At 41.2% G+C, this 24997-nt stretch overlaps 2 protein-coding genes and 1 long non-coding RNA gene across 3 annotated transcripts; 2 read left to right on the top strand and 1 right to left on the bottom strand.

Annotated features, from left to right (window-relative positions):
- Positions 1-692: 692 nt before the first annotated feature.
- Positions 693-11117, bottom strand: LOC137260611 (uncharacterized). Its single transcript, XR_010954830.1, has 3 exons — positions 10952-11117; positions 1368-1545; positions 693-715 (listed from the first exon to the last, which is right to left on the bottom strand). It is a non-coding gene; the product is annotated as an uncharacterized lncRNA (long non-coding RNA).
- LOC137261943 (clumping factor A-like) lies at positions 4727-7398 on the top strand. The gene is made up of 5 exons (XM_067799763.1): positions 4727-4849; positions 5599-5656; positions 5840-6101; positions 6159-6622; positions 6743-7398. Exons 1-5 carry the CDS (start codon positions 4727-4729, stop codon positions 7396-7398), a joined length of 1563 nt encoding a protein of 520 aa, XP_067655864.1.
- Positions 11118-11245: 128 nt separating the features above from the next.
- LOC137260678 (uncharacterized) lies at positions 11246-15569 on the top strand. Its single transcript, XM_067798272.1, has 4 exons — positions 11246-11343; positions 13425-13584; positions 14845-14945; positions 15451-15569. Exons 1-4 carry the CDS (start codon positions 11246-11248, stop codon positions 15455-15457), a joined length of 366 nt encoding a protein of 121 aa, XP_067654373.1. The 3' UTR covers positions 15458-15569.
- Positions 15570-24997: the final 9428 nt, after the last annotated feature.

The raw sequence follows: 24997 nt of genomic DNA, 5'->3' as shown, positions 1-24997 counted from the left end.
TTTATGGCAAGCATGGGTTCCTGAAGGCCTATTCTACCCCGGGACCTTCACGGGTCCTGAGCCCTCTGATATTTATCATTTTCATAAATAAGTTATGCAGTCTTATGGAGTTGGAAGGAGGCAAGGTATTACAGTTTCTGCTTCTATTATCAGTCTCTGTTCTCTTATGTTTGCTGATGATGTGCAAGCTATAGCTGACACCTGTGCACAGTTCCATCAAAAAGATGAATGTAGTCGGTAAATTTGGTGAGCAAACTGGTCCGATTGAAAGAAAACCAAGATTGCTGTGCTCAGAACCCACGGACAGCAGCCATTGTCTTATACAGGCATGCAAAACTTCAAAATAGTCCCTGTACATTTACTTATTCTCTGTTTAAAGAAAATTTCATGTGAGAACCATATGTACACTATATCAATCTTTAAAAAAGTAAGAATAGCCGTGTCAAAGTTTTGTTTATCCGTTTATTAACTGTTCTAAGGGAACGTTTCATAAGAGATCTACTGTGTGAAAATACAGTAAACTGAATGTTCAGGAGGATGAATATACATCCAGTTACTTTACGAAACAAATGTCAAAAAGTAGATTTATCCAGCTATTGTCAACATCAAAGCGGGTGTTTATTAAAAAATATTGCTTTGCTTATCGATGATGCTAGTTCGATGAAAAATCCACTCTGCTGTTGATCTGTGTTCTGTGTGCCTGTGACCCTCAGTTCTGAATAAAGATTGGTCATACATGTTATACGATAAGAAAATCAATTATTCATTATATCATAGGGCTACTTGGTAAATATTGATATCCCTCCGTATTTATAAATCATACATGACCGATTTCGGTGTTGCAGTTTTAAACTAGCAGTTGAAACTGATAGGTATATTACTGTTGCATATTAATGAAATGAATTGCATGCTACTTTGTAAATTAAATGTTATCTTCGTTGTGATGAATGATCTGTGTTTTATATCTGTGATACATATTCTCTTACCAGAATAAGTACATATCAACATATTTTAGTAAATGCATATTATTTATTAATTTCATATCTGTATTATAGGTAAAAATGATAACATCATCAAGGATATGTGCCCACATTTTATACAATTTTCACAAACAACACAAATCTAAATGAAATACATTACGTGAGCTCTAATTAACCTTTAATTTATGTTTATGCATGTGTATTTATGTATTTTGGTAAAGAGGCCTGTTCTTAAAATAAAGTTTCGTTCTGTTCTGTTCCAATGACAACTATTTAATAATCATAAACCTTTTAATGATTCCTCGAAGGCTAGGGGTCTTTCCGAGAGCAAACTGAGAATGCAGAAAAAACCCAGAAATGTTCGTGTTTGTAGAGAAACCTACTCACCTTATTGTTGTTGTGGACACTGGGGCAACGAAGTGGTTTAAGTGCTGGCTCGTGACATCTCCATATATTGCAGACTTTGCGTTGATGCTGATTCAGATTTGCAGAGATTGGTGTGATGACAGTGATAATTATGGTAATGACGGCGGGGGTGGTGGTAGTAGTGATGGCGATGATGTTTCTGCTGACGATGATGATGAATATAGCCATTATCACACAGAAAAAATATTGCATGAAATATATCACGTGAACGGATGACTCATTTGTCGATAAAATCTCTGATCCACCTCCGATGTTATAGAATACATATCACAGAAGATTACACTTATCTGTATTTGACTCGCATTCTAAGTAAAGTTGTTGAATGGTAGGTGTATGTAGCCAAACGTTGAAGTCTTTAGTATTCGCAATGCCTTTGTGAACCTTCTCCATGATCAATGACCTCGTTAATTCGGGCAGTTGCGTTTGGCAATGCGTGAGTTATACAGAATCTGTGTGTATTACTCAGAAATACACATAAAAATAAATGTAGAAGGTGGAAAAGAATAAGCCAACAGCAAAAAAAGCCAGAAAGTCATATAATTCTAGACACAGCTCTAACATTAATCATTTCGGAAGGAACTGAGAAATATATCTAATCCCAGGAAACCATCACCCAATATTTCTGACGAATCGTGGTTTAATCACTTCAAATCACTGCATAATAAAACTTATCTTACTGATCAACATGTACTCTCCCCCACAAAGAAACGCATATAGCAATTTCAAATGTATTTTTATGTTTATGTTGAAACGTCTTGTAGGCCTTGTGAGAAAATGCAGCACAACAAAATTGCACACTGGGAAAATGCAGACTTAACCGTCTTTGGCACCAACTCGAGGAAAGTCAGTTTGGGTGTCATATGGAAACGTACGGTGGCGGCGTCGCCTCGGCATCGAACGAATAAGTCTCAGAATCTTCAGAAATATGGGGATATACAAAACTATGGCGGTATTCAGAAAATACATCTTCCGTCTTGTACAGTATACTTAAATGTCAGATATCAGACACCAAACAGTATTGTACATGGTGAATGTGGCCGTTTCCCTATCTATGTAAGTGTAGCTGTATGCTGTCTTAACTGCTGCAGTAAAATATATATACAGCATTATAATAACAATACATGAAGATCGTATACCATAGAAAGCTTATCAAATGTTACATAACCTCGATAACTTTGGCCATGATACATGGGCATAAAACATTCACTATGTGCTCCTTTCTTAAGGATCTGGGTTTGTTTGGTTGTCACACACTTTTGGAAATAGTTTTCCTGGAATCTTTAAAATGCGTTATGTGGATGTTTTTAAACAAAATTGGAGATCTGATCTTGACAATGACACACTTTATGTGTTGTACAGAGAATTCAAAAGTTTATTAAACCCTGAAAAATAACATTCTGAAATTGCAGATTATAAATTAAATAAATATTTACTTAGATTTGAAGCTGGTTTACTGCGGTTAAACACTATTGAAGGGACAATAGTGTACAATTCACACAAATTTGTCCTGTCTGTCACGGATGTCTGGAAGACGAATATCATTTTACTTCAGCCACACACACACACACACACACACACACACGCACGCACGCACGCACGCACGCACACACACACATGCATACATACATACATACATAGCCGACCTGTCACCGTATATATGTTACTTCTTTGTATGTATACAAGTTCACCTGTTTTCGTGTGTACTTCTCTGTGTATGTGTATATGTACATGTTCACCTGTGTACGAGCCCTGATCCCGATGTGAGTGTATGCATTTAATTTACTCATTAGTATCACTTCTTCTTTCCATGATAGCCTGCCCGTTTCTGTTGAACTGTCACACTGGATGTCGCCTATTTTTGTTCATAAGTTATCTCAGTTTTCTAAGAATATAGTCATATCTATATATTTGAATATTTATAACGACATGTATAAAATAAACTCATCCGAAGACTCGATACCTCCTGCAGACATATCTGACACTTCCAACTTACAACTTCAGTGAGATGCATTCTTTTCAAATCGAGCTGCTATATCAACGGCGTCAGTCATGCAGATCCCCGTCAACACCTGGACACGTTTGACCCACTGATAGTTAAGGCATCAAACAACTCGACCATCCAGGTACGTTATCAACTCCTTGGGGAGTATAGGTAACAAATGCTAATTGCATTAGTATTGGGCCGCATTCAGTGGCGGCGGTCTGAACATAATAATGTTTGGGCCATCCAATCCAGTGATCAACAACATGAACATCGATCTGCGCAATTGGGAACTGATGACGTGTGTCAATTCTAACAAGGACGTTCAGTGGTCTCCTTCATATGTATATATTACCCGCATTATAAGTAATATTCCAAAGCGTATATTACTATTACCCTTCAGAAGTATATACTAAAGCTATTTTCCAATGTATAAATCGGAAGCATTAGCCTAAAACAAAGATTACAAATATCAATCTTATGGCTTCCGAGTGAGAAAGCAGAGGAAAGCCGAATGATGAGGTTGATATACTCACACACACAAACACACACACACAGACTCACAAACACACAAACACTCACAAATACACACACATATTGTTCACCTGTTACCAAGAGACAGAGAGAGAGAGACAGAGAGAGAGACAGAGAGAGAGAGAGAGAGAGTCAGAGACTCATTCATATCATTCATCATAATCAAAATATTATGAACATGAGTAATCAATTTCAAGACGGCATTTTAATGAAGAATGACAATAATGAGGTTTGTTTATACGTTAGTTAAATTATAACTATTGTATATTGTACGTTAGTAATATAATGAAACCAATACTGTGATGTAGCGTCAATACTTAAAATGTCTCTGCATTTGAAAATGTCACCGGTCAGTTGTATTTAGATGTCGCAGTAACATTCAGCATCCACGAATTCTGTCATGACATGAATGACGATATTTCCGGTCTACATTCATTGGGATCTGGCTTGACAAGATTTTATTAAAATGTAACCTGACCGTGGTATCGTGAAGTTAGCGGAATGAGCCGAATCAGTTTAGTGATATAAGATGCCGCTTGAAGTTATTATGTATGTACACACCTGCCTCTAATAGTACTGAGCACGTCATCATCAGAAATGACATTAGAAAGGTCTCCAACCCTAGAATCGCTGATGCGGTTATGTCTCTTTTCATTTTAAGATGGTTGTATTTTCAATTCACATGAATTTTTACACGAAGAATTGACTTGCCTTTGCATGCGTTGTGACGTGTGGGGCAGGATACGCTCACCTGTTGGCTGACACCAGTCACCAGTAGACGCGTCTTTATTTCAGATCTGTTGCCATGAAGACCTCACTTGTCTTCATCTGCCTACTCTTCATCCTTCCAGGATGCACAGCAGAGGCTGTCGCTGGTGAAGGTGCTGACGACCACCCTCACTTATCCAAGAAAAATGTTGAAGTACCGGTAAGCCCTGTCCCATTTCCCGTTTCAGAAACCACATCGTGTTAAAAACATGTTGTGCATTTAACATAATACAATTCATGACGTGTCCCTATCTCCTGTCCCAGTATACGACTCTCTATGGACCTTTTGTGTGGACTTTGTGGACTTCAATGTTTATCCCCTGACTCTTCCTTAATGGATTGCGACAAACAAGACATTACGATGCTTTTTCAGTCAAATTGTAGGTAAATGAGTTCCGTTTGTGAAATAATTATCATACGCGCCTTTGCTTCTATTTCTTTGGTCCGGTGAAGTCGGTAATAATAGTTTTTGCCCTGTAGTTTATGTTATATTTGACCCATGAAGGTCCGGGGCAGAATAGGCCTTCAGCTACCCATGCTTGCCATAAAAGGAGACTCGACTTGTCGTAAGAGGCGACTAACGGGATCGGGTGGTCAGGCTCGCTGACTTGGTTGACAAATGTCATCGGTTCCCAATTGCGCAGATCGATGCTCATGTTGTTGATCACTGGATTGTCTGGTCCAGACTCGATTATTTACAGACCGCCGCCATATAGCTGTAATATTGCTGAGTGCGACGTAAAACTAAACTCACTCACTCACTCACTCACTTATGTTATATTTATGTCAATAACAATTTACTAATGCGTGTGTCGAGATACAGACAATGCAGTGTGATCATATAAAGATGTCCTTCACAGTATAGCAGTCGTATAACGCGGCACCCCGTCACTCTTTGTTTCTGTTCAGGCTGAAGCTGATGCAAACGAAGTCGAAAAGAGCATTGAATCAAGACACATCAGATATGGTAGCAGCATTGGATGGCGAAGCAGAACTGCGAGGACCTACGGAAGCAGAACTGGTGCCTACGTAAGGAGATTTAGTGGCAGTAGCAGTGCTAGATGGGGAGGCAGAACTGGCGTCACCTACGGCACCAGAACTGGGAGGATCTTCGGGACCAGAACTGGGAGCACCTACGTAAGGAGAACAGGGGGCAGTAGCAGCGTTGGATGGGGAAGCAGAACTGGCATCACCTACGGCACCAGAACTGGGACCACCCACGGGTCCAGAATTGGAAGCACCTACGTAAGCAGAACTGGGGGTAGTAGTAGCGTTGGATGGGGAAGAAGAAATGGGAACACCCAAGGGACCAGAACTGGGAGCACATACGGAAGGAGAACAGGGATCAGATTTGGAAACAGATTTAGAACCATATTCCGAAGTTGGGGACAGATACGCAGAGGAACACGTCGGCGAGGTCACGTCAGGGGACGCATAGTTTGGAGACGAAGAGGGTTCAGATATGGGAGGAGACGCGGCTGGGGACAAAGCGGCGACGATGGCGGCGACGATAGTGGTGATGACAGTGGAGATGATAGTGGGGACGATAGTGGGGACGATGATAGTGGTGGCGATAGTGGGGATGACAGTGGGGACGACAGCAGTGATGATAGTGGAGAAGATAGTGGGGACGATGATAGTGGTGATGACAGTGGGGATGATAGTGGAGACGACGATAGTGGAGACGACAGCGGCGATGATGGTGAGGACGACAGTGGCGATGATAGTGGTGACGATAGTGGAGACGATGATAGTGGAGACGACAGCGGTGATGACAGTGGGGATGATAGTGGAGATGATGATAGTGGAGACGACAGCGGTGATGACTGTGGGGATGATAGTGGAGACGATGATAGTGGAGACGACAGCGGTGATGACAGTGGGGATGATAGTGGAGACGATGATAGTGGAGACGACAGTGGAGACGACGATAGTGCAGACGACAGCGGTGATGATAGTGGAGAAGATAGTGGGGACGATGACAGTGGTGATGACAGTGGGGATGACAGTGGAGAAGATAGTGGTGACGATGACATTGGTGATGACAGTGGAGACGATGACAGTGGTGATGACAGTGGGGACGATAGTGGAGAAGATAGTGGTGACGATGACATTGGTGATGACAGTGGGGATGACAGTGGGGATAATAGTGGAGACGATGATAGTGGAGACGACAGTGGAGACGACAGCGGTGATGATAGTGGAGAAGATAGTGGGGACGATGATAGTGGTGATGACAGTGGGGATGATAGTGGAGACGACAGTGGAGACGATGATGATAGTGACGACAGTGGAGATGATAGTGGAGATGATAGTGGAGACGATGATGATAGTGACGATAGTGGAGATGATAGCGGTGCTGATAGTGGCGATGATAGTGGTGACGATAGTGGAGATGACAGCGATGATGATAGTGGTGATGATAGTGGGGATGATAACGGAGATGATAGCGGTGATGATGGTGGCGATGGTAGTGGTGACGATAGTGGAGATGACAGCGATGATGGTAGCGGTGACAACAGTGGGGACGGTAGCGGAGATGATAGCGGTGACGGTGAATGCAAGCCCCACAGACACCGCAAACATCCTTGGAACCATCGTAGGCATCGCAGGTACGGCTGGCACCATGGCAGGCATCGAAGGCACGGGCGGTACTTCGGCAGATATAGCAGACGTGGTAGACGCTTCACATACAGCTGGCGTCGTTAGTAATGCGTTCTGGGATTATTGTATCAGGTTGGTGACAAAGGTTCGATTTCAAATAGGGTAAACTGGGTGAAGCTCATTTCTATTATCTACAGCCGTTGAACTTAATAATTCACAGTGGCATGACACCTAGTTCCCTCACTCACACAAAAGACCTATCAAAGATACCTGAAAATATACCGGTTTTTCCATAAATTTAATTATTTCGCTGAAGGTGATATATGCTATCTAGAATCAGGTATTTGCATCATGACATGCGTGGATGTTCTTGACAGCTCAAGTGAATTTTGTTACAATAAATGAATGTTGATTTACGGGGCAGACAGCATTATTCCATCAACGATACTTATTTCTATATATTTATTTATTTTTATTATCACATGTTTAGCTCCCCATGCAGTTCATTATTCATTATTTTTTCTATAAATGTTTTGGAATAATACCTCTGACGATGTCAACCTGTTTCCTGACCCGTGAAGATAAGGATTCTAGCTGGTCTTCACTAGCCTGTGCTTGTCGTTAGAGGCGACTGGGTTAACTCATGTCATCGTAAACGAATTGGATTGATCAATGTTCTATGCAGTTGAACACTTGATTGGTAGGTCCAGACTGGATTATTTGTAGACTGTCGCCGTTTAGCTGTAATATTGTTGAATGCGGCTTAAAACTAAACTGACTCATTCACGAAACTGTTACCTTTAGTAATCATCATTATATATATACCACTCCACTAAAAACCTAAATATATTTCCTTGATGTTTCAGCGTCAAAATCCACAAACACCGCCTCATGGCTAAACGGCTACCAAAATCCATTCTTGGAAATGTAATCAAATATTAAATCATATGTCGGTTGCATGAAATAAACTGTGCCGTGAATTCAGTGAGAATTCATTATGAATTTTGTTTGTTTGTTGTTTCATCGCACCTTGCAATATTCCAGCTATGTATTGTGAAAAATGGTCTTCAGCAACCATTCTTGTATGAGGCCACTAACGAGATCGGATGGTCAGTCTTGCTGAATTGATTGACACATTTCGAAACCTATCAACCGGTGGATGCTTCTGCTGTCAACCACTAGAATGCTTTGTCCAGACGGGATTATTTACAGATCGTCGCCATTTATCGAGAATGTGGTTGAGTGCCGTGTTAAACAATAAACAAAATTAAAAGCAAAAACAAAATATTTTACAATGGCGTGGAAACACGGTGGAAGCCAAAAGAATATGAAACTAACAAAAGTGATATCGAAAGTGAGAAACCCGCCATTTTCAATCATAGAAGAAATCTCTGAAATGCTGCAAGTCGCTCGTACGTTCCGACTGGATCATGGACATATCTTCATGTGTCCCTATCAAACAATCACATATGTTGGTTAACTCTATCTCAGTCAGCTGAAGTCAGCTTGATGAAGGTAGTAACTTATGTAGCGAAACAGGTACTTGATGAAGGTACTAGCATCCCAAACAGGTGCTTGATAAACGCTTATGTACCGAAACATGTGCTTGATAAACGTGCGCGCTTCTACAGTATCACACATGCTCAATCGAGAGAATACTAAAAGATAGGAGTGGGAAAAGTTAGGAGGGGTGTACAATTTATGAGCTATCGGGATAAAGAGGGACAGGCAACCGATCAATTAGCAGGATATATAGAGAGATACAATGTTTCAATAATCGGTGTGAGTAGAGATATACCATTGCTGAATTATCAGCGTAAAGAAGGAGAGACAATTTATAAATAATCGACGTAAAGAGAGATATACTATTTGTCAGTTATCAGGGTAAAGAGGCATATACATTTTATCAGTTATCAGAGACAAGAAGGAAAAAGAATTTATCAATTATAGGGGTAATGAGGGAACTGCAATTTGTCAATCATCAGAGTAAAGAGGGAAAGAGAATCTATCAGGTATCGGATAAAAAAGTTAGACTATCAACTATCGGGGTAGAGAGGGAAAAACAATGTAGCAATTACCGGGGTAAGAAACTGTGTGTAAAAGTACTCAATTCTTTTAACTAGTGTGAATACACAAAATGCTAGTTACTCCTAACAATATGCAATTACTCATACAAAAACAGACATGGAAGTAAATACCCAGCTACTTTTAATTATCTGGAGATCTCTCCTATACATACATAACAGTGCTAATAAATATAACATGTTATTTTCTGCACAAAACTAGTTAGGGATATATGTAAATTTTGAAATTACGAATAACGATTTATTTATTCATTGACAATCTGATGAAATATCAATCAATAATAATCTATGTAATCATTGTCACGCTGATAAGGTATCAGTCATAAAAATACCAATATCCCCAACTTATTTTGTCCAGTATATTGGATAATCAGTTGTAGCTATAAGTCATTCCGCCTGAGGTCAGGACATGTACACTGTCACACAAAACACACATGCATACGCACTCACGCACGCACTTTTGAGTCAGAGAAGTCTCATAGTACATTTTCGGAGAAACACCGTAAAGGGCGTGATGACGTTATTCTTTCACGTCTCAGATTGGACACTAAGCATCAACAGATTCGAGTAATCAACTTCTGGTTTACGATACTGAATTTGAATAAACAACGATATCCACTTCTGTGCTACAGAATGCTAAAATCATTTCATGGGCAGAACAAGCTTGGCATCCAATGTTAGATCATTATTCAGAAACAGCTTTACTAATGTCTGGTTAAACCAGGACATTGCACTTATCAAGTTTAATATTTCGACTGTGAACTTTAAAATGAACATTAGTCTGTCGTACAGACCCTGAAGTATAAATAACCAAGAAAGCCCACGCAAGTCTAGAAAATGTGGCAAGTCTAGATTTCCATGGCTTCTGAAAATGAAGAAAGGCTCAGGGCTCCATTTCATTATAATGTTATTTTTTGTTCACTATGGACGTTTTTTTTTTTCAGTAAATTATGTTCATTTCAGAGACTAGCTGTTAGTCTAAATGAACATGTACATACTTGATGAGGATGCCAAAGAAGTACAAACTGCTTCAGTCTGTGATGTTGCAGAAACTGATAATCATGTATTCTTCCAATGTGACAAGTATCAGACCCGGGATCAGTTACTGGGCGCGGTACTGTGTATGAAGCTTACGTTTCCCATTGTGATATTGCTGAAATCTTGCTAACATCGACGAAAACATACATTCATTCACTCAGACATGTATAGAAATTGCATCTAAGTACAATCAGTTATGAGTGAAAATAATGTTATATAATCGATTTGTAGAGAATATGAGCCTGGACACTTGGGCTGAATTCATAGGATATGTACCACGTGACATACGACCCTGGAGCCTGCAGTCACTGATTTATCTACAGACAGTGGCTTAATTCTCACCAGAATCTTGTAAATATGTGGCTTTGTAAAACTTCCTTTCTTTCTTTATAATACCTCTGTAAGTATGTTGTGTTAACAGAAAAAAACGAACATTTGTCACACTCCGAAGTTACTGGAGGAAATAAAGATCATTCATTCATTCATTCATTCATTCATTCATTCATTCATTCTGAGTGAAAATACTTTTACAGTACCTTTAAATGGTGCCATTCTTCTGAACAACACGGGATGACCGTATAACGTCCACTTTAAGGCTGACCATCAACACTTGCAATGTGGAGTGGACAAAAGCAGTCCGCACAGACGCTAGAGTGTGATGAGTTTGGATAACTATTGCCAACTTCCATGATGCATGTTTAAACATGCTGATAACAATGTATTTGCTACAACGGTCAGGCGAGACCATGTTTTACGTGTACAAATTCAAACTTCAGTACAGGTTCTATCTACCAGACACCGTCATGGTCAGTCGCGTCCGTTGATGTACTATGGCAAATATTTCCGACTTCAGGATCACCCAGAGACTATTTCTACCGATGCCAGTCCTCGGATGTGTCAGTTCCCCTCTGCTTGCTGTCTGGGTAAGGTAAGGAGACAACACTACACGAAAGTCCATATTTTCCCTATTGAACAGTCAGTAGTATGTCTAGAGTGAGTGAGTGAGTTTAGGTTTACGTCGCACTTAGCAATATTCCAGCTATATGGCGACGGTCTGTAAATAATCGAGTCTGGACCAGACAATCCAGTGATCAACAACATGAGCATCGATCTGCGCAATGGGGAACTGATGACATGTGTCAACCAAGTCAGCGAGTCTGACCACCCGATCCCGTTAGTCGCCTCTTAAGACAAGCATAGTCACCTTTTATGACAAACATGGGTTGCTGAAGGCCTATTCTACCCCGGGACCTTCACGGGTCAGTATGTCTAGACGTAAAGTTGGTAGTATTTCTTTGTTGTTTTATACCTCACTCAGAAACCCTGGACCAGACAATCCAGTCTTTGGGATCAAGAGTACCAATGAAAGCTAGTTGTTTACCATAAGACCCATGAAGATCCAGGTTACATGTGATCTTCAGCAACCCATGCTTGTCGTAAGAGGCGGATAACAGAATCGGGTAGTCAGACTCGCTGACTTGGTTGACATATGTCATCGTATCCAAGTTGCGTAGATCGATGCTCTTGATGTTAATCAGCAGATTGTCTGATCCAGAGTGATGTATTTACAGACCGCAGGGATATAGTTCGAATAATACTGAGCGCGGAGAAAAACAACAAACAGATGTTACGATTTCATGTATTAACCAGTCAGCTTAACCCATCATAATTTGTCGCAGAGTACGACAAACATTCAACATATGTCATATTTGGGATTTCATTTTCTTAGTAAAGTACAAATTCTAGTACTTTTTTGGTTGAGTCCCATCCGGGATTCGAACCCGCACCCTCCGACTCAGGCACCTAATCGGCAGCACACAAAGTCAGCCGCCTAGCCCGCCCACCAGCTGACTTTGTGTGCTGCCGATTAGGTGCCTGAGTCGGAGGGTGCGGGTTCGAATCCCGGATGGGACTCAAGCAAAAAAGTACTAGAATTTGTACTTTACTGAGAAAGTGAAATCTCAAATATGACATATGTTGCATTTGAGCAGTTTCTAAATGGCATCGTGTAATCATACGACAAACATGATTTGTGAGGAAACATGTTACCTTGTTTTCTACCATTGTTGGACTTTCGAGGAAACGGTTTATGTAGCTAAACACAGGACTGTGCTTCTGAATGAGTGAATGAGATTAGTTTTACGCCTCCTAAAGCAATATTCTAACAATATAAGGGAGGGAGACACCTATTTGGTGTAAATGTCCGATTTATTTATGTCATGCTTAAATGTTAAATAAATGCTTAACAATATGTTTTTAATCCACTTTTAGCAATATTCCAGCAATATCACGACAGGGTCACCACGAATGCTAATTTGAGGTTTAACACGTCAATATTCACCCTTTATATCGGCATTCACATACTCGGTACAAGAGGAACATGGATCGTGTGATTCATGCAGGAATAAATATAAATAAAATCGTAATGAATAAATAAAATACTGCTGTATTGTTTCTTTCCGAGTCGTTTCATCATAATCCGTTTTGTATCAAACCATCTGTCACTACGATAGGTAAAAATAGAACATGTGACCAATTTCAATGGGGGCCACAACACATATTGCTGTTTTCGCTAATTCGGGCTCATTAATAATTTTCGGGACATTATTTGGGAAATCCATTACAGCGACAGTTAAATATGATTCTTTATGCTACCTTTTAGTCGTCCTTTTTATTCGATGTGTATAGATTTTAGAATAGAATATTTTGCCCAGTAGGAAATAAAACATATACATAATAATATATATTATCATAATATATAATACCCACTGTAACTTTATTTTTTCCACCTGTTGTAATCTTGATTCGTTTGGAGAGGAAATAAGGCCTATGCCTGACCACCCAATCTACATTTGTATCCTACATAAATCGAAGCCGATAGGTGAACCCCCATACATTCCAAGGAGGGATAGGTCTGCCAACATGCCAACCGGCGAAGGCGACCTTAAAAGCACCTAAACGAACGAACGAACAGTGATGGCAAAAGTTGATTGCATTATTCTGTTGTAGAATAGACGATACCGAAGTCACCATGAACACAACAGGTCTGTTTCTCTGCATCATGATCCTGCTCCCAGCATGCTTTGCGCACACTGATATGGAGAGTGACCTCTCTGAAAAAATGGCAGAGAAATTGGATGAAGTAGCCAGCTTGAATGCACCTGAAGTCGTAAGAACTTATTTCTTTGTGGTTTGACTAAACATTAATAAAGAAACAAAAGAGTACTTGGCACCTGGATCATTGCTGTATTTGGGACCTGAACTATACAGTATTTTGGTGACATTTTCAGCCTAGTTGTTTGAATACGTTTGCAATATGTTGATCCAATCTAGTTTTTAATTTTATGCTATTTTTTTTCTTTTTCCTTAACCGAGTCTATATAACACATTTATAATTACTGAAGGTATATTATCTCGAGATATCACTACCTCATCTCGAGGCACCAGGGCGAAGTTGTTTGAGGCGTCTCGATTACCTGTTTGACTGACATTTTAGAAGCTGATGAATAAGCAAAAATATCATATTGTTGCTTCTCGATTAGCACTGCAGAGTAGTGTCCCTTGGGTTCGACAGAATCCTGTGATAGTAAGTCCTATTTCGCACAAGCTTTGTTTCAAGTTTTGGCAGCACCATAGCCGTTTTCCTGGGCATTCCTATGAATTATGAGGCTAGGTAATGGGTCAGTGTCGTCCATCAATGAGTGATTGAGTTTAGTTTTACGCCGCAGTCGGCAAATATTCCAGTACATTCCGTCGATCTCTAAATACTCCTGTCTGGACCCCACAATCCAATGATCAACAATATGAGCATCGATCTATGCAAGTGGAATACGATGAGATGTGTCAACCAACTCAGTGAGTCTGACCACCCGATCCCGTTAGTTGTCTGTTACGACGAACATGGGTTACTGAAGATCAATTCTGATCTGGATCTTCACGGGTCTGGCCGCTGTTGATGATGATGAAGTTGATGAGTCACATATTTATTAACATTTTGAGTGAAAAGATTTTCAGAATTTGCACCAGGTGTCAGCTTGATGTAAATGAAAGTAAGGTATGTGTTGGGCTCTTTCTATTATAATGGAAGCTGTCAAAACCGGCATCCTTCCAATCCGGCATGTTTTCCTCACGGACATAAAATCTCGGTCCCATCCATGCCTTGAACGTTTATCATCAGCTCTGCAATCCGGTACATCGTCCAAACCGGATTATTTCTTCAGTCAGTCCTAATGAGTGCCGATTTAGACACCATCCACTGTACTAATATGCTGAAGTGCCGTGCAATGACCATCACCATCACAGATACGGGTTTGGATCCCGAGATCATATAGTCTTGAGAGTATCTTATGTGGTCGCCTCAAGTGATGATATCCTCTGTGGTCTTCAGTGCAACAGAAAGTGTGAGTCAAACACATTTGACCTTTTTCAGATACAAGCTATCCGAGAAGATATGGGCTATCTTGGATCAGGGTCTGGGTCTGGATCTGACGAGACATTTTTGGATGGAGTCGATGATGATGAATACACCATGTAAGTGAGTGAATGAGTGAGTGAATTTAATTTCACGCTGCACTCAGCAATATTCCAGCTATATGGCGGCGGTCGGGACCAGACAATACAGTGATCAACAACATGAGCATCGATCTCATCTAGCCTGACCACCTGATCCCGTTAGTCGCCTCTTACGACTAGCATAATCGCATTTTATGGCAAGCATGGGTTGCTGAAGGCCTATTCTACCCCGGGACCTTCAGGGGTCTACACCATGTAGGAATCGTCCTCTGCTGCCTCTAACACCAGTGAATCGCCACAATTCACTCACTGACGTGCCTCCCTTAACCGTATCAGGATCAGCTGATTTTTCATCCGAATCACTGTTTTATCCACAATATAACCATAAACCCATTTAATTGTCGTGACATGTTGCAAGTCATGTTACATGTGGGTATTACAAAAAGCGGCGTAAAACACGACTCATTCAAACGCGTATTGCGCACATTGGTAGATTTAATGCATGTTTGTGGATTTATTTCAGGATGTAGTATTGGAGGTGTCATCTGAAGCCGTGTGAGAGACTCCAACCAGAACAAATGTCGTCATACAGCACATGTATTTTCTTTAAAATATTTGTGAATAAAACTGGTTATAAGAAAAGTTTTGTTTACATTACGTCTTCCATATGATAACTATGACTCTATGTTTTAACCGGTTTCTCAAGTGATAAACTAGGTTCGAAGTCAAACAAATGAGTTGGTGAGTGTAGTACAAATATTAAGACACCTTATTAATATTTAAACCAAATCTTGGCCTGGGGTCTTCAGACCCTCTGCTATTGCTCGTAGCTGAACACGTGGAACTGCTAGAAAGCGTCAACGCCTCCTTCGGCCACACTGTCGCCTTTACACTATGATCCCATACAAGGGGATATCAAAATGTAGTCAACCTCACAGCGACAATAATATAAATAAAGCTGGGTCCTTTGTGTGTTTAAATTTTTCTACATATTATCTGTGAACCTCTAGTTACGTCCCAGGCTCACGATCCCTGTGTTGTTTGACTTACCCTCCAAAAAATCTGCTATAAATGCATCACAAATTTCAGGACACAAAATATGCAAGAAACATTTTGCGTGTTTTAGGCCGGTAGAAGTCCGTTAGAATCAAACTTAGATATCAAAGTGCATAAAAAGCAATTTGAAACAACAATCGTTTGTTAAAGTGACTTCCCACGTGTATGTTTACTGAAAGAGCTTGTTGTGTAGACACTACCCACCCCTTCCCTGATGGCGTAATCATAAGAACATATCTGATACTAATGTTTTCACAGTTCACACATGATGCCAAGGGTTCAGTCTCAATACTGAATGGTCACACAAGTGTCCGCTCCGAACATATTGTAAACAGTAGCAACGTGAATATCTTGACAAACAGGTGTGTCCTTCGAAATCAGCCACTGTCTAAATCAAAATCCAGCAATCCAAATCTTTAGCTCTTCATTATGAACATATTTTATATGATATTATCTCAGGAACCATTATCCAGGACGCACTAAATGACATATCGTTTTCATTTTCTGCAATTATTTTACAGATATTATACCCCAATGAGCTCCGATGACTAATATCTTGTGAACCGCATTACCAACATATGTGAAACTTTGAATCTGGCTTTGGAAACTTTACAAACATTGGAGTAGTATACACAACGGTGGTTTTGGACGTCCCTAATCATAAACCACCACCGTGCATACTACTACAAATGTGCGAGCAAAATATGGTTAAAATCGGCCGCATAGTTTTTTGAGATATCGGCTTTTAAGTGAGCATAGGTCGGTCGGGAAAAGGCTAAAATGTCGCCTCGTTGGTTGCTGTTCCTCCGAGGGAGGAGGACGAGCTGTGTCAAAGACATCATCCAGTGCCTCAGGTTTCGGTAGTACAGGAGGATAGCTTTCCCGAGCACAGGCGGCGAATCTGCTTGACCAGATCGGAGCTCATGACCATGTTAAACTCTTGCGAAATGTTGTCGACTGCGCAGGCGCCGGCATCACCGGTCAGGGGGTGAACGACTTTGCCATAGTCGTTGAACGTGTGTTTGCATACCAGCCTGTTGCCCAGCAATGCCTGGTAAAACGGAACGTGTCCTCAAGCAGCTCAAAGTCAGGCGTCATGCAAAACCGGCTCCTGTACGTCTCGGTGATGTTTCGTTCGGCTGCCGTGATCTTGGTGAGCTGACCATCAATGCAATGGTACGCATTGTCCATGTCCAAGCATTCTTTCTCCATTCTCCAGAGATCTGCGAAACAATAAAACATGTCACTGTTGTCCATGCTCAGCACCTCGTAGTATTCACGCTGATTTTGATGTTGGTTTTCTTGATGATGGCTTGACCGAGGTTCCACTCGACTTTGCTCTTATCGCTGTGCGGAAATCAAAGTGAAGTTGGACACCAGTCGAACCGTGCCGGAGACGATGACGTCGCTCTTGCCTCAGTCAGGTTACGGAAAGGATGAGGCTTTCGTCCGCATTGCGAAATAAATGTTATTTCACACATTGAAAATATTTGTTTGATGTATTTTTAAAAATGAATGATATTCCGATGGATGTTTTTGATGTGCCTCTGCTGGATGACGACAAAGGAGCATCGGCAGACACCTCGTTCATGTGCAACACCATACGCGTCAAACTCCTGCAGATGACTGTGAACAATTATTACCACACGCTGAAACAAGATAAAAATCACGTCAGACCCATGTATCGGTACTACGCCATGTTCACGATCAACGGCGAAGGGAAGCTGCGACTGAAATCCACTCCTCACGCCGCTCTCGTGAGCATCTGCTTGGGAAAACCGCTCACTTTGTCATCGCTGGTCAGACCTCACGGCCTTGGGAGCATCTGATGAACTGAATTTCCAAGATTACAACCTTGTCCTTCCAAAAAGACCACCAATGTCCTGCAAACTGTACAAACCAAACTCGGTGCCCCGGCGAGCTCTTTGGATTGAGACAATTTGAGAGACGTTTTGCCATGCGTCTAGGAAGCATCAGATGGACTAAACAACATAGTGTCCACGATGAACGAAGGCCCTTACGACCTTCGCAAACTGCGAAGGTTTTACGTCATTGCCGTCACCGGACTGGTGTACGTCGCCGCTTAGGAATATTTAACCAAATGAGGCACAACTCCACCGCAGTCCTGCCGACCACCAGCGCCATTTTGTGAACGACGCGCTGCTGATTGATTGCCTGCATGTATGGAGGATGTCGACATTCCATTGGGCATATTGCAACGTGTCTTGGTACTGTTGGATGGCCGTTGGTAAATCCATCGATCTGGCAATGGCATCCTCGACGTTGACCACAAACTGTTTCTGCGCATCGTAAGCCATTCCCTGACCAAGGATACCGGAACGCGTTTGCGCCTGCACACCCAGCACAGCCCAAACGTATGCTCAAATCAAATCGTTCAACTGGATGGTGCTGGCACTCTCAAACCCCTTCAACGTATCGAACATCAACATTTCAAATCATCCGTGGGTCCCTGTTGAAACCTCCAAACACAGTTATCCTTGCTGTTGTCGAAAGCCATGTAATCATCGTTCCACACGTTTGTTGTAATATAATGATATGATCTGTAACCCCAATCTTTCACCAGCTCTTTGCTGGCTCTCACTAGAGGCTTGTAGTGAATAATGGGAATGCCCAAACCTTGGTTTGGACCTGTCAAACCCCAGTCCGTTTTCCGATCGATATCGAATTTGACACAGTAAATGTGATCATAAGGAGTGTGTACCGCATTCCACACCTTGTCCTGCACAAGCAGGGCGCTGATTTCTTTCAGGATTCGCATAATCTGGTAGTACACGTGAAATGAAAACACGGACTCGCTTAATGTCACGCTGCATCCGGTCTCCGTGCACCACACGGCGAAACTGAATTGATTTTGACAGAATTGCATTGGGTTGTTGAACCCAGCATGCACCGGTTTTACGTTCATGGCTGGAAGCCTTTTTAAAATACATCAATAAATCGTGCCCGATGGTGGGAACCGTTCTCAGCATCCACCACGATCTTCATCTGTGTGAGATCGACGGAGATGTTAGAGTAAAACACTCTCGGTTTGTACTTCGGTGTAGACACATTGAATGTATGTGGTAATGTCTTGCATATACATATGCATATACATGTTCTCTTGGCGAGAACGCTCGGATGAACGACGTAGCACCTTGACAAACCGTCAGGGGATCAAATTTGCCCAGCCTCGTCCCCTACCACGAGCTATGCATTCATCTCGATCAGGTGGGCACGATGGACAATGTACAAAGTGAAAAAAGGAAAAGTACAATGACAGCAGAACGGAGTTGTTTTTTACCTTGCAGTACAGGAAAGTAACGCGAGGCAACATCACTGAATTAGAAATATGGGTTTTAGACATAAAACACAAACCTATCGATATAGGATACCTCAGCGTGATGCTACACGTCAAACAACAATGACGAAAGCTTGGGGTCCAGGAACGGCCATGTGACTGAGAAAATGAATCAACATAGTGATCTCTGACCTCGGGGACGTGCGTGATTTCGCCGATCCCAGAATCGACGGCAAACTTTACACCTTTCAACTGAAAAACAATATTTACAAACGCCTTGAAGTGCCAGATGTCGAAGGCAGCAGCAACAACAACGACCTAGGCGATTTTGTCAACCCAAAGGAGTGGTCAGCAATACGATCTCGTCCACAACGACGAGGATGAATGGAGACGCTTCACCTTCTTAATTAGGAGCAAACGATCATGTCACCACCATTTTGGAAGAGAAAGGTAAGAGCTTCGAGCTGGAATTTGCTTAAAGGCACATACTACCGTAACTTCATATGGGAAAAAAGCATCCTAAAACTCACCTTCATTTATTAACATTTCACAAAAAGTTGGTACAATAGCAATAACCGCGGAGAAAGGAAATCGTATTTCCGCCCCATTACGGAAACTCCCGACAATTAATGAGCTCAGGCAGGTATCACATGACATGACGTCATATTTGCCTATTGCCAATGGCTTCCTCTTTGACGTTATTTGACAGCTTGCCAGTGAGCATGGATTCTGAAGCGAAGAATACTCAAATAATGCAATAAATGACTGAGTGAGACACAAAGTCTCCAATTTTTAATGTAAAACTAATTATATTCATATTTTAACCCCGAAAACAGTTAGTAAACACCTGGTAAGGTGTATGTAAACGTCGCCTCGCCGTATGGCATGTCGTTACCATAGTAAAGTTATCTCAACTTCGCCCATTATTTTGTGTACTCGGCTGACAACCACGTGACCTTTTTACTCGTGACGTCATACGTGACTAAAGTTGGGCATATCGCTTTTCACTCTGAGGGACAAGTAACAATACATATCAGCTGATGTTATTACACCTCAAGTTGGTTATAAATTTAGTACACAAACAAATGAACCGTACTGATGCTCAATCCGTTCCCACAACATTTCTGCAAGGTTTTGTCAAAATTGAAATATTTTGTTAAAAAGCAAACAAAGATAATAGCATAAAAATCTTGTGATTGTTATCTTGGACAGTATTTCTTTGAACATAAAAAATCCTGTCGGCACAAAGTGTTCAAAATTCATTTCAACAGATTTAGATCAAGGAATAATCTCCCGTTCTAAGATTAGATTTGCAAACTGCTGTAAGAATGTTTCACGGTACACTATCATTTGTGCCGCAGATATTTTAAATGGGCACAAGTTTCAAAAGAAGGGTCACACTTCAACTTTTTTTCACTCTCAAACCGGTGTTAATCTCGTAAGGGCTCGAAACAGATAGATGAGCATAACGATTTATAAATAGCAAATAAACGTCATTATTTGACGCTTTTCAAGTCATTTTGAAACACTTTTAACGGATTCATAATATTTGAATTTGGTCCATCTTGGTCCACTTGACACACAGAATCCTGTCAGTATCCGTTACTATTCAAAGGGAAAGGATGTTTGTATAGGGCAATGTGATTTTTTTCAGATTGTGTGGTCACAATAAGTTTGATGAAACTTACAAATATATAATTAACGTTTGTGTAAAAGTTGACGTGAAATCAGTTGCTCAAGAAAATTACAAACACATACAGGAGCGACGCGTTGCTTGAGAACGGTAGAAGTATCTATACCGAGGCGTCGCAAACGGTAGAAGTATCTATACCGAGGCGTCGCTTTTGTACAAAATATAAGTTGATCGAACATAAAGACTTCATCTTGCTTACAACTTCTAGAATGTCTCTCAAATAGTTCAGGAGAGCTAGTCAGAGAGTCTTGGTTAAATGACAGCCGATAAAATGTTTTGATAGTTACATACATCAAATTAAAGCTACCTGTTAAAAGACGAACTGTTCCGATGGTTAAAATACCAGGTTAACTATACATAGGTTAACCGTTCAGATAGTTAAACATTAAGTTAACTATGAATAGATTAACTGTTCAGATAGTTAAACATTAAGTTAACTATGAATAGATTAACTGTTTAGATAGTTACAGTTGTTATCTGACAAAAGATCAACCAATCAGATAGTTACAGAGATTAGGATTATCGTCTTAAATGGAAGACACGTGATAAGAGTGAGTTGTACATGTCTCGTTAACAGTGCATAATTAATATATCCAAGGACTTTTTGTTGTTTGTTGATAGGTGTGTACATGATCTACTGGACAGAAAACTGTGAACATGGGCAAACCTAACTGAAAAACCATGATATAAAAGCCTTCTCTTTTTCCATTTGAAAAGTGTGAGTGAAACTGGTTTTACCCCGCTTTTAGCAATATTTCAGCCATATCACGACGGGGAATACAAGCAATGGGCTTCAACACTCTATTCATATGGGGAATCGAACCCAGGTCTTCAGTGTGACTAGCGAACGCTTTAACCACTAGGCTACCCCACCGCCCCAGTAGTGTACAGAACCTTCTGTGAATATGAGCAAAGAAAATTTAGAATTTATGGTGTAAAAGATTTCTATTTGCCCATTCGAGTGAGTATTGTTTTAGGTCACTTTTAGCAACATTCCAGCATGTCACGGCAGGGAACACAGAAAAGGATTTCACAGATTGTTCCCATGTTGGGAATCGAACCCGTGTCTTTGTCGTGACGAGCGGACGCTTTAACTACTAGGCTGCACCATCGCCCATTGTACCATTTGACCAGTGTAGCATATTGAGCTACTCGGACTATCAAGATAACGGCAACGTACACGAAAAACCAGACCTGATATTGCGATGAAAATCTATAAGTACCTGTTGTTGAAAATTATCTATGACACCAGGTGTTTACCAAAAACAGGTCAGCACGTCCAGCCCTTACAGTGGCACCTGTCATCCCAATAATCACTACTTGACAAATAACAACGGATTGCCCTCCTATTGTAGAAAACTCCTGTGACCAGGTGTTGAAAGCAATTGTTTGTAGCAATACTGTAAGTCGAACATACTCGTATCGTTCATGGACATTGCCACGTCGATCACATGAGTGTTAAATCTCAAGGCCAATAAAACCCCAGAAATATATACCAATGAGCAAGGATGATCTCTGCTTACTATACAAGTCTAAATGTAACAACCATTTCTGCCGATGGTGTTTTGCATTAATGCGTCAACAATTCGCGTTGCATTCGTTAACGGGATACACTAAGATTGAAACAGCTAGTGAAATTGTCATTTAATTTCTCTAATTTGTAACTGACATTCAGAAAACAGACGCATTGTCTGATTTCAGTGTAAAGTTACGCTACTCATGAAGACTGGACTGCAGTTAATTGAATCTCGAAGCGACAACCCACCTTATTAAAGCCGCATGTGATCCTGTCAGTTGCTTGCCATGGGAGACATGCTGGCATGACGAATTACCTGCGCTGATGTGATTGCTAAATGTCATATCATATCCCCAGCAATGTTCCAGCAATATGACAGCTGTGTGTAAATAATCTGGTTCTGACAATTCAGTTTTTGTTGCGAGCTATTGATATGGGTCGGACTCAGCATGACGTGTTTTGAGAACTCTAGAACTTTGTTGTTTAACGAGTCACCCAGCGATATTCAGGCTATATGACTGCGGTCTGTAAATTATCGAGTCTGAGCCACACAATCCAGTGACTGACAATATGAGAACGGTCCATATGAGATACGATGACATACTTCAACCAACTCATGAGAAAAATTAAGTCACCTCACATAAACAGTTAGCGTTGGGTGGACCAATATACTCTTCAGTAACCTGAAGAACTATTAGGGCAGTAGGACTCGAATCAGTCAAGTCAGGGGATCTGATCTCACGATCCATTAAGTCGCATCTTACAAACAGTAACCATTTATATCCCGTAATCCCTAACAAGGACGTATGATCATTATCCGGTCTCATCGTAAATCATGATGTCTTCATGTCTAACCTTCTGGTCTTGTTCTGGTAGGTTTCTTTGGTTGAGCATAGAAAACATTCGTGACCAACTCGTGTTATTCCGGAACAAGTCGAGCAGCGAATGACGGAAAGGGGCCAGTAGTGACGCATGGTATGAACGTAGTTTAATCACTCTCCATACTATTCAGGGACGGTGTGGTAGCCTTGCTCGAGGTTAAAGCGAAGTTCCGGGTTCGATTCTCCGGGCACATGGTGTGGGACCCATTTCTGATTTTTAATCCACCAAAAAGTTGTTTAAGAAATTGCCATCATTGAAAACGCAAAAGTTGTTATCTGTCGCGGCGGGGTGAAACCGCAGAAACGGAACAGCCACTATCTCTTCGTGCGCTGGATAAACATACCTGATGAAAAATGGGGGGAGGGAGGGAGGGGGATAAGGGGTCATGTAGAAAGCTCAGCTGCTTGATCCATCCCATTTGTTGTCATGTCACGTAGAAATCTGCCTCTAGGGAAAGGAGAGAGAGTAATCATTCTCCATGCTGGTTGCTCCAGCAAAAGCTTTCTCCCAGGCTGCGACTTGGTATTCAGGGCAAAGTCCACACATAACAGAGACTACCATTCCGAGATGAATGGTGCGGTTTTCCTCGATTGGGTTAAACGCAAGTTGGTACCCGCTCTCTCAGAGAAGTCTTTTATGGTAATGGACAATACCCCATACCACAGCGTGCAGGACCCCGACAGTATGATATCATGGCTCGACAAATTTCAGATCGCACGGCCTTCAAAGGCAACGAAGCCTCACCTATATGAGATCATAAACTCCCAGAAAGGTGAACCTTTCTACAAAGTTGACAGTTACACAAAAAGTAAGGGTCATGATATTTTGCGACTTCCACCCTATCGCTCTGACCTTAACCCCATTGAAATGATATGGGATTTTCTCAAAGATGTTGCCAGATCAAACACAACTGTTAGATTACAGTACGTGATGGATAGGTTTGGGTTCCCTTAACAAAATCACGACTGAAACTTGGCAGGACTGTGTGGACAAGGTAGTTAACGTCATTGAACAAGGTTACTGGTCTCGGCTATGGCTTACAGCAGGCAACTGTGGTCACCACGTGTCATCCCTTCAAGTAGTGACTATGACACTACGACAGACGAGGAACTGACAGGTCTCTCTGAATAGATTTTGAGATGTCCCCTACCACGACTGGCTGTTCCGTTTCACCCCGCGTTTTCAGTGATGATCGTTTCTTAAACAAGATTTTTTTCAAATATCAAAAAAGTTGTTGGGTAATACTAATGATAAACATGTGTACTAATTATATTTATGTGGCAATTTTGTACAATGATAAAATTTGCAATTCATCGGTCCGTTTCTGAGTCAAACGGTATGTAAGTGCAGTAGGAGGAGCTGTGTACAGTTACGGTTTATGTATCAGCACATTAGCAGCCTTATCAAAAGTTGAGAAGTATATACACGGCCATCTTTAGCATTCAAGTGCAGAAGGAGGGTGTGTGAACAAATACGGCTTTTGTATAAGGACATTGACATCTCAATGCTATTCTCAGAACTGGATTACAAAAATCACTCGAATCACATCATTTGGAAAAGCAGTGTCTGAGAATTACCGTCTAAAACAATGGCTACCATGGCACCGATGATGGTGAATAGACGTA

The sequence above is a fragment of the Haliotis asinina genome, chromosome 14, assembly GCF_037392515.1.
Source record: "Haliotis asinina isolate JCU_RB_2024 chromosome 14, JCU_Hal_asi_v2, whole genome shotgun sequence".
In the NCBI taxonomy this organism is placed as follows: domain Eukaryota; kingdom Metazoa; phylum Mollusca; class Gastropoda; order Lepetellida; family Haliotidae; genus Haliotis; species Haliotis asinina.
This window is presented reverse-complemented; position numbering and strand designations above follow the sequence as displayed.

Excerpts from the sequence above, each read along its gene's own strand:
- LOC137261943 (XM_067799763.1), top strand. The coding sequence starts at position 4,727 with ATGAAGACCTCACTTGTCTTCATCTGCCTACTCTTCATCCTTCCAGGA. Across the intron at positions 6,102-6,158 it reads ATACGCAGAGGAACACGTCG|GAGACGCGGCTGGGGACAAA; the intron begins GCGAGGTCACGT and ends CAGATATGGGAG. Across the intron at positions 6,623-6,742 it reads CGACAGTGGAGACGACGATA|ACGATGACAGTGGTGATGAC; the intron begins GTGCAGACGACA and ends ATGACAGTGGAG.
- LOC137260678 (XM_067798272.1), top strand. The coding sequence starts at position 11,246 with ATGGCAAATATTTCCGACTTCAGGATCACCCAGAGACTATTTCTACCG. Across the intron at positions 11,344-13,424 it reads CTGCTTGCTGTCTGGGTAAG|AATAGACGATACCGAAGTCA; the intron begins GTAAGGAGACAA and ends ATTCTGTTGTAG. Across the intron at positions 13,585-14,844 it reads GCTTGAATGCACCTGAAGTC|ATACAAGCTATCCGAGAAGA; the intron begins GTAAGAACTTAT and ends GACCTTTTTCAG.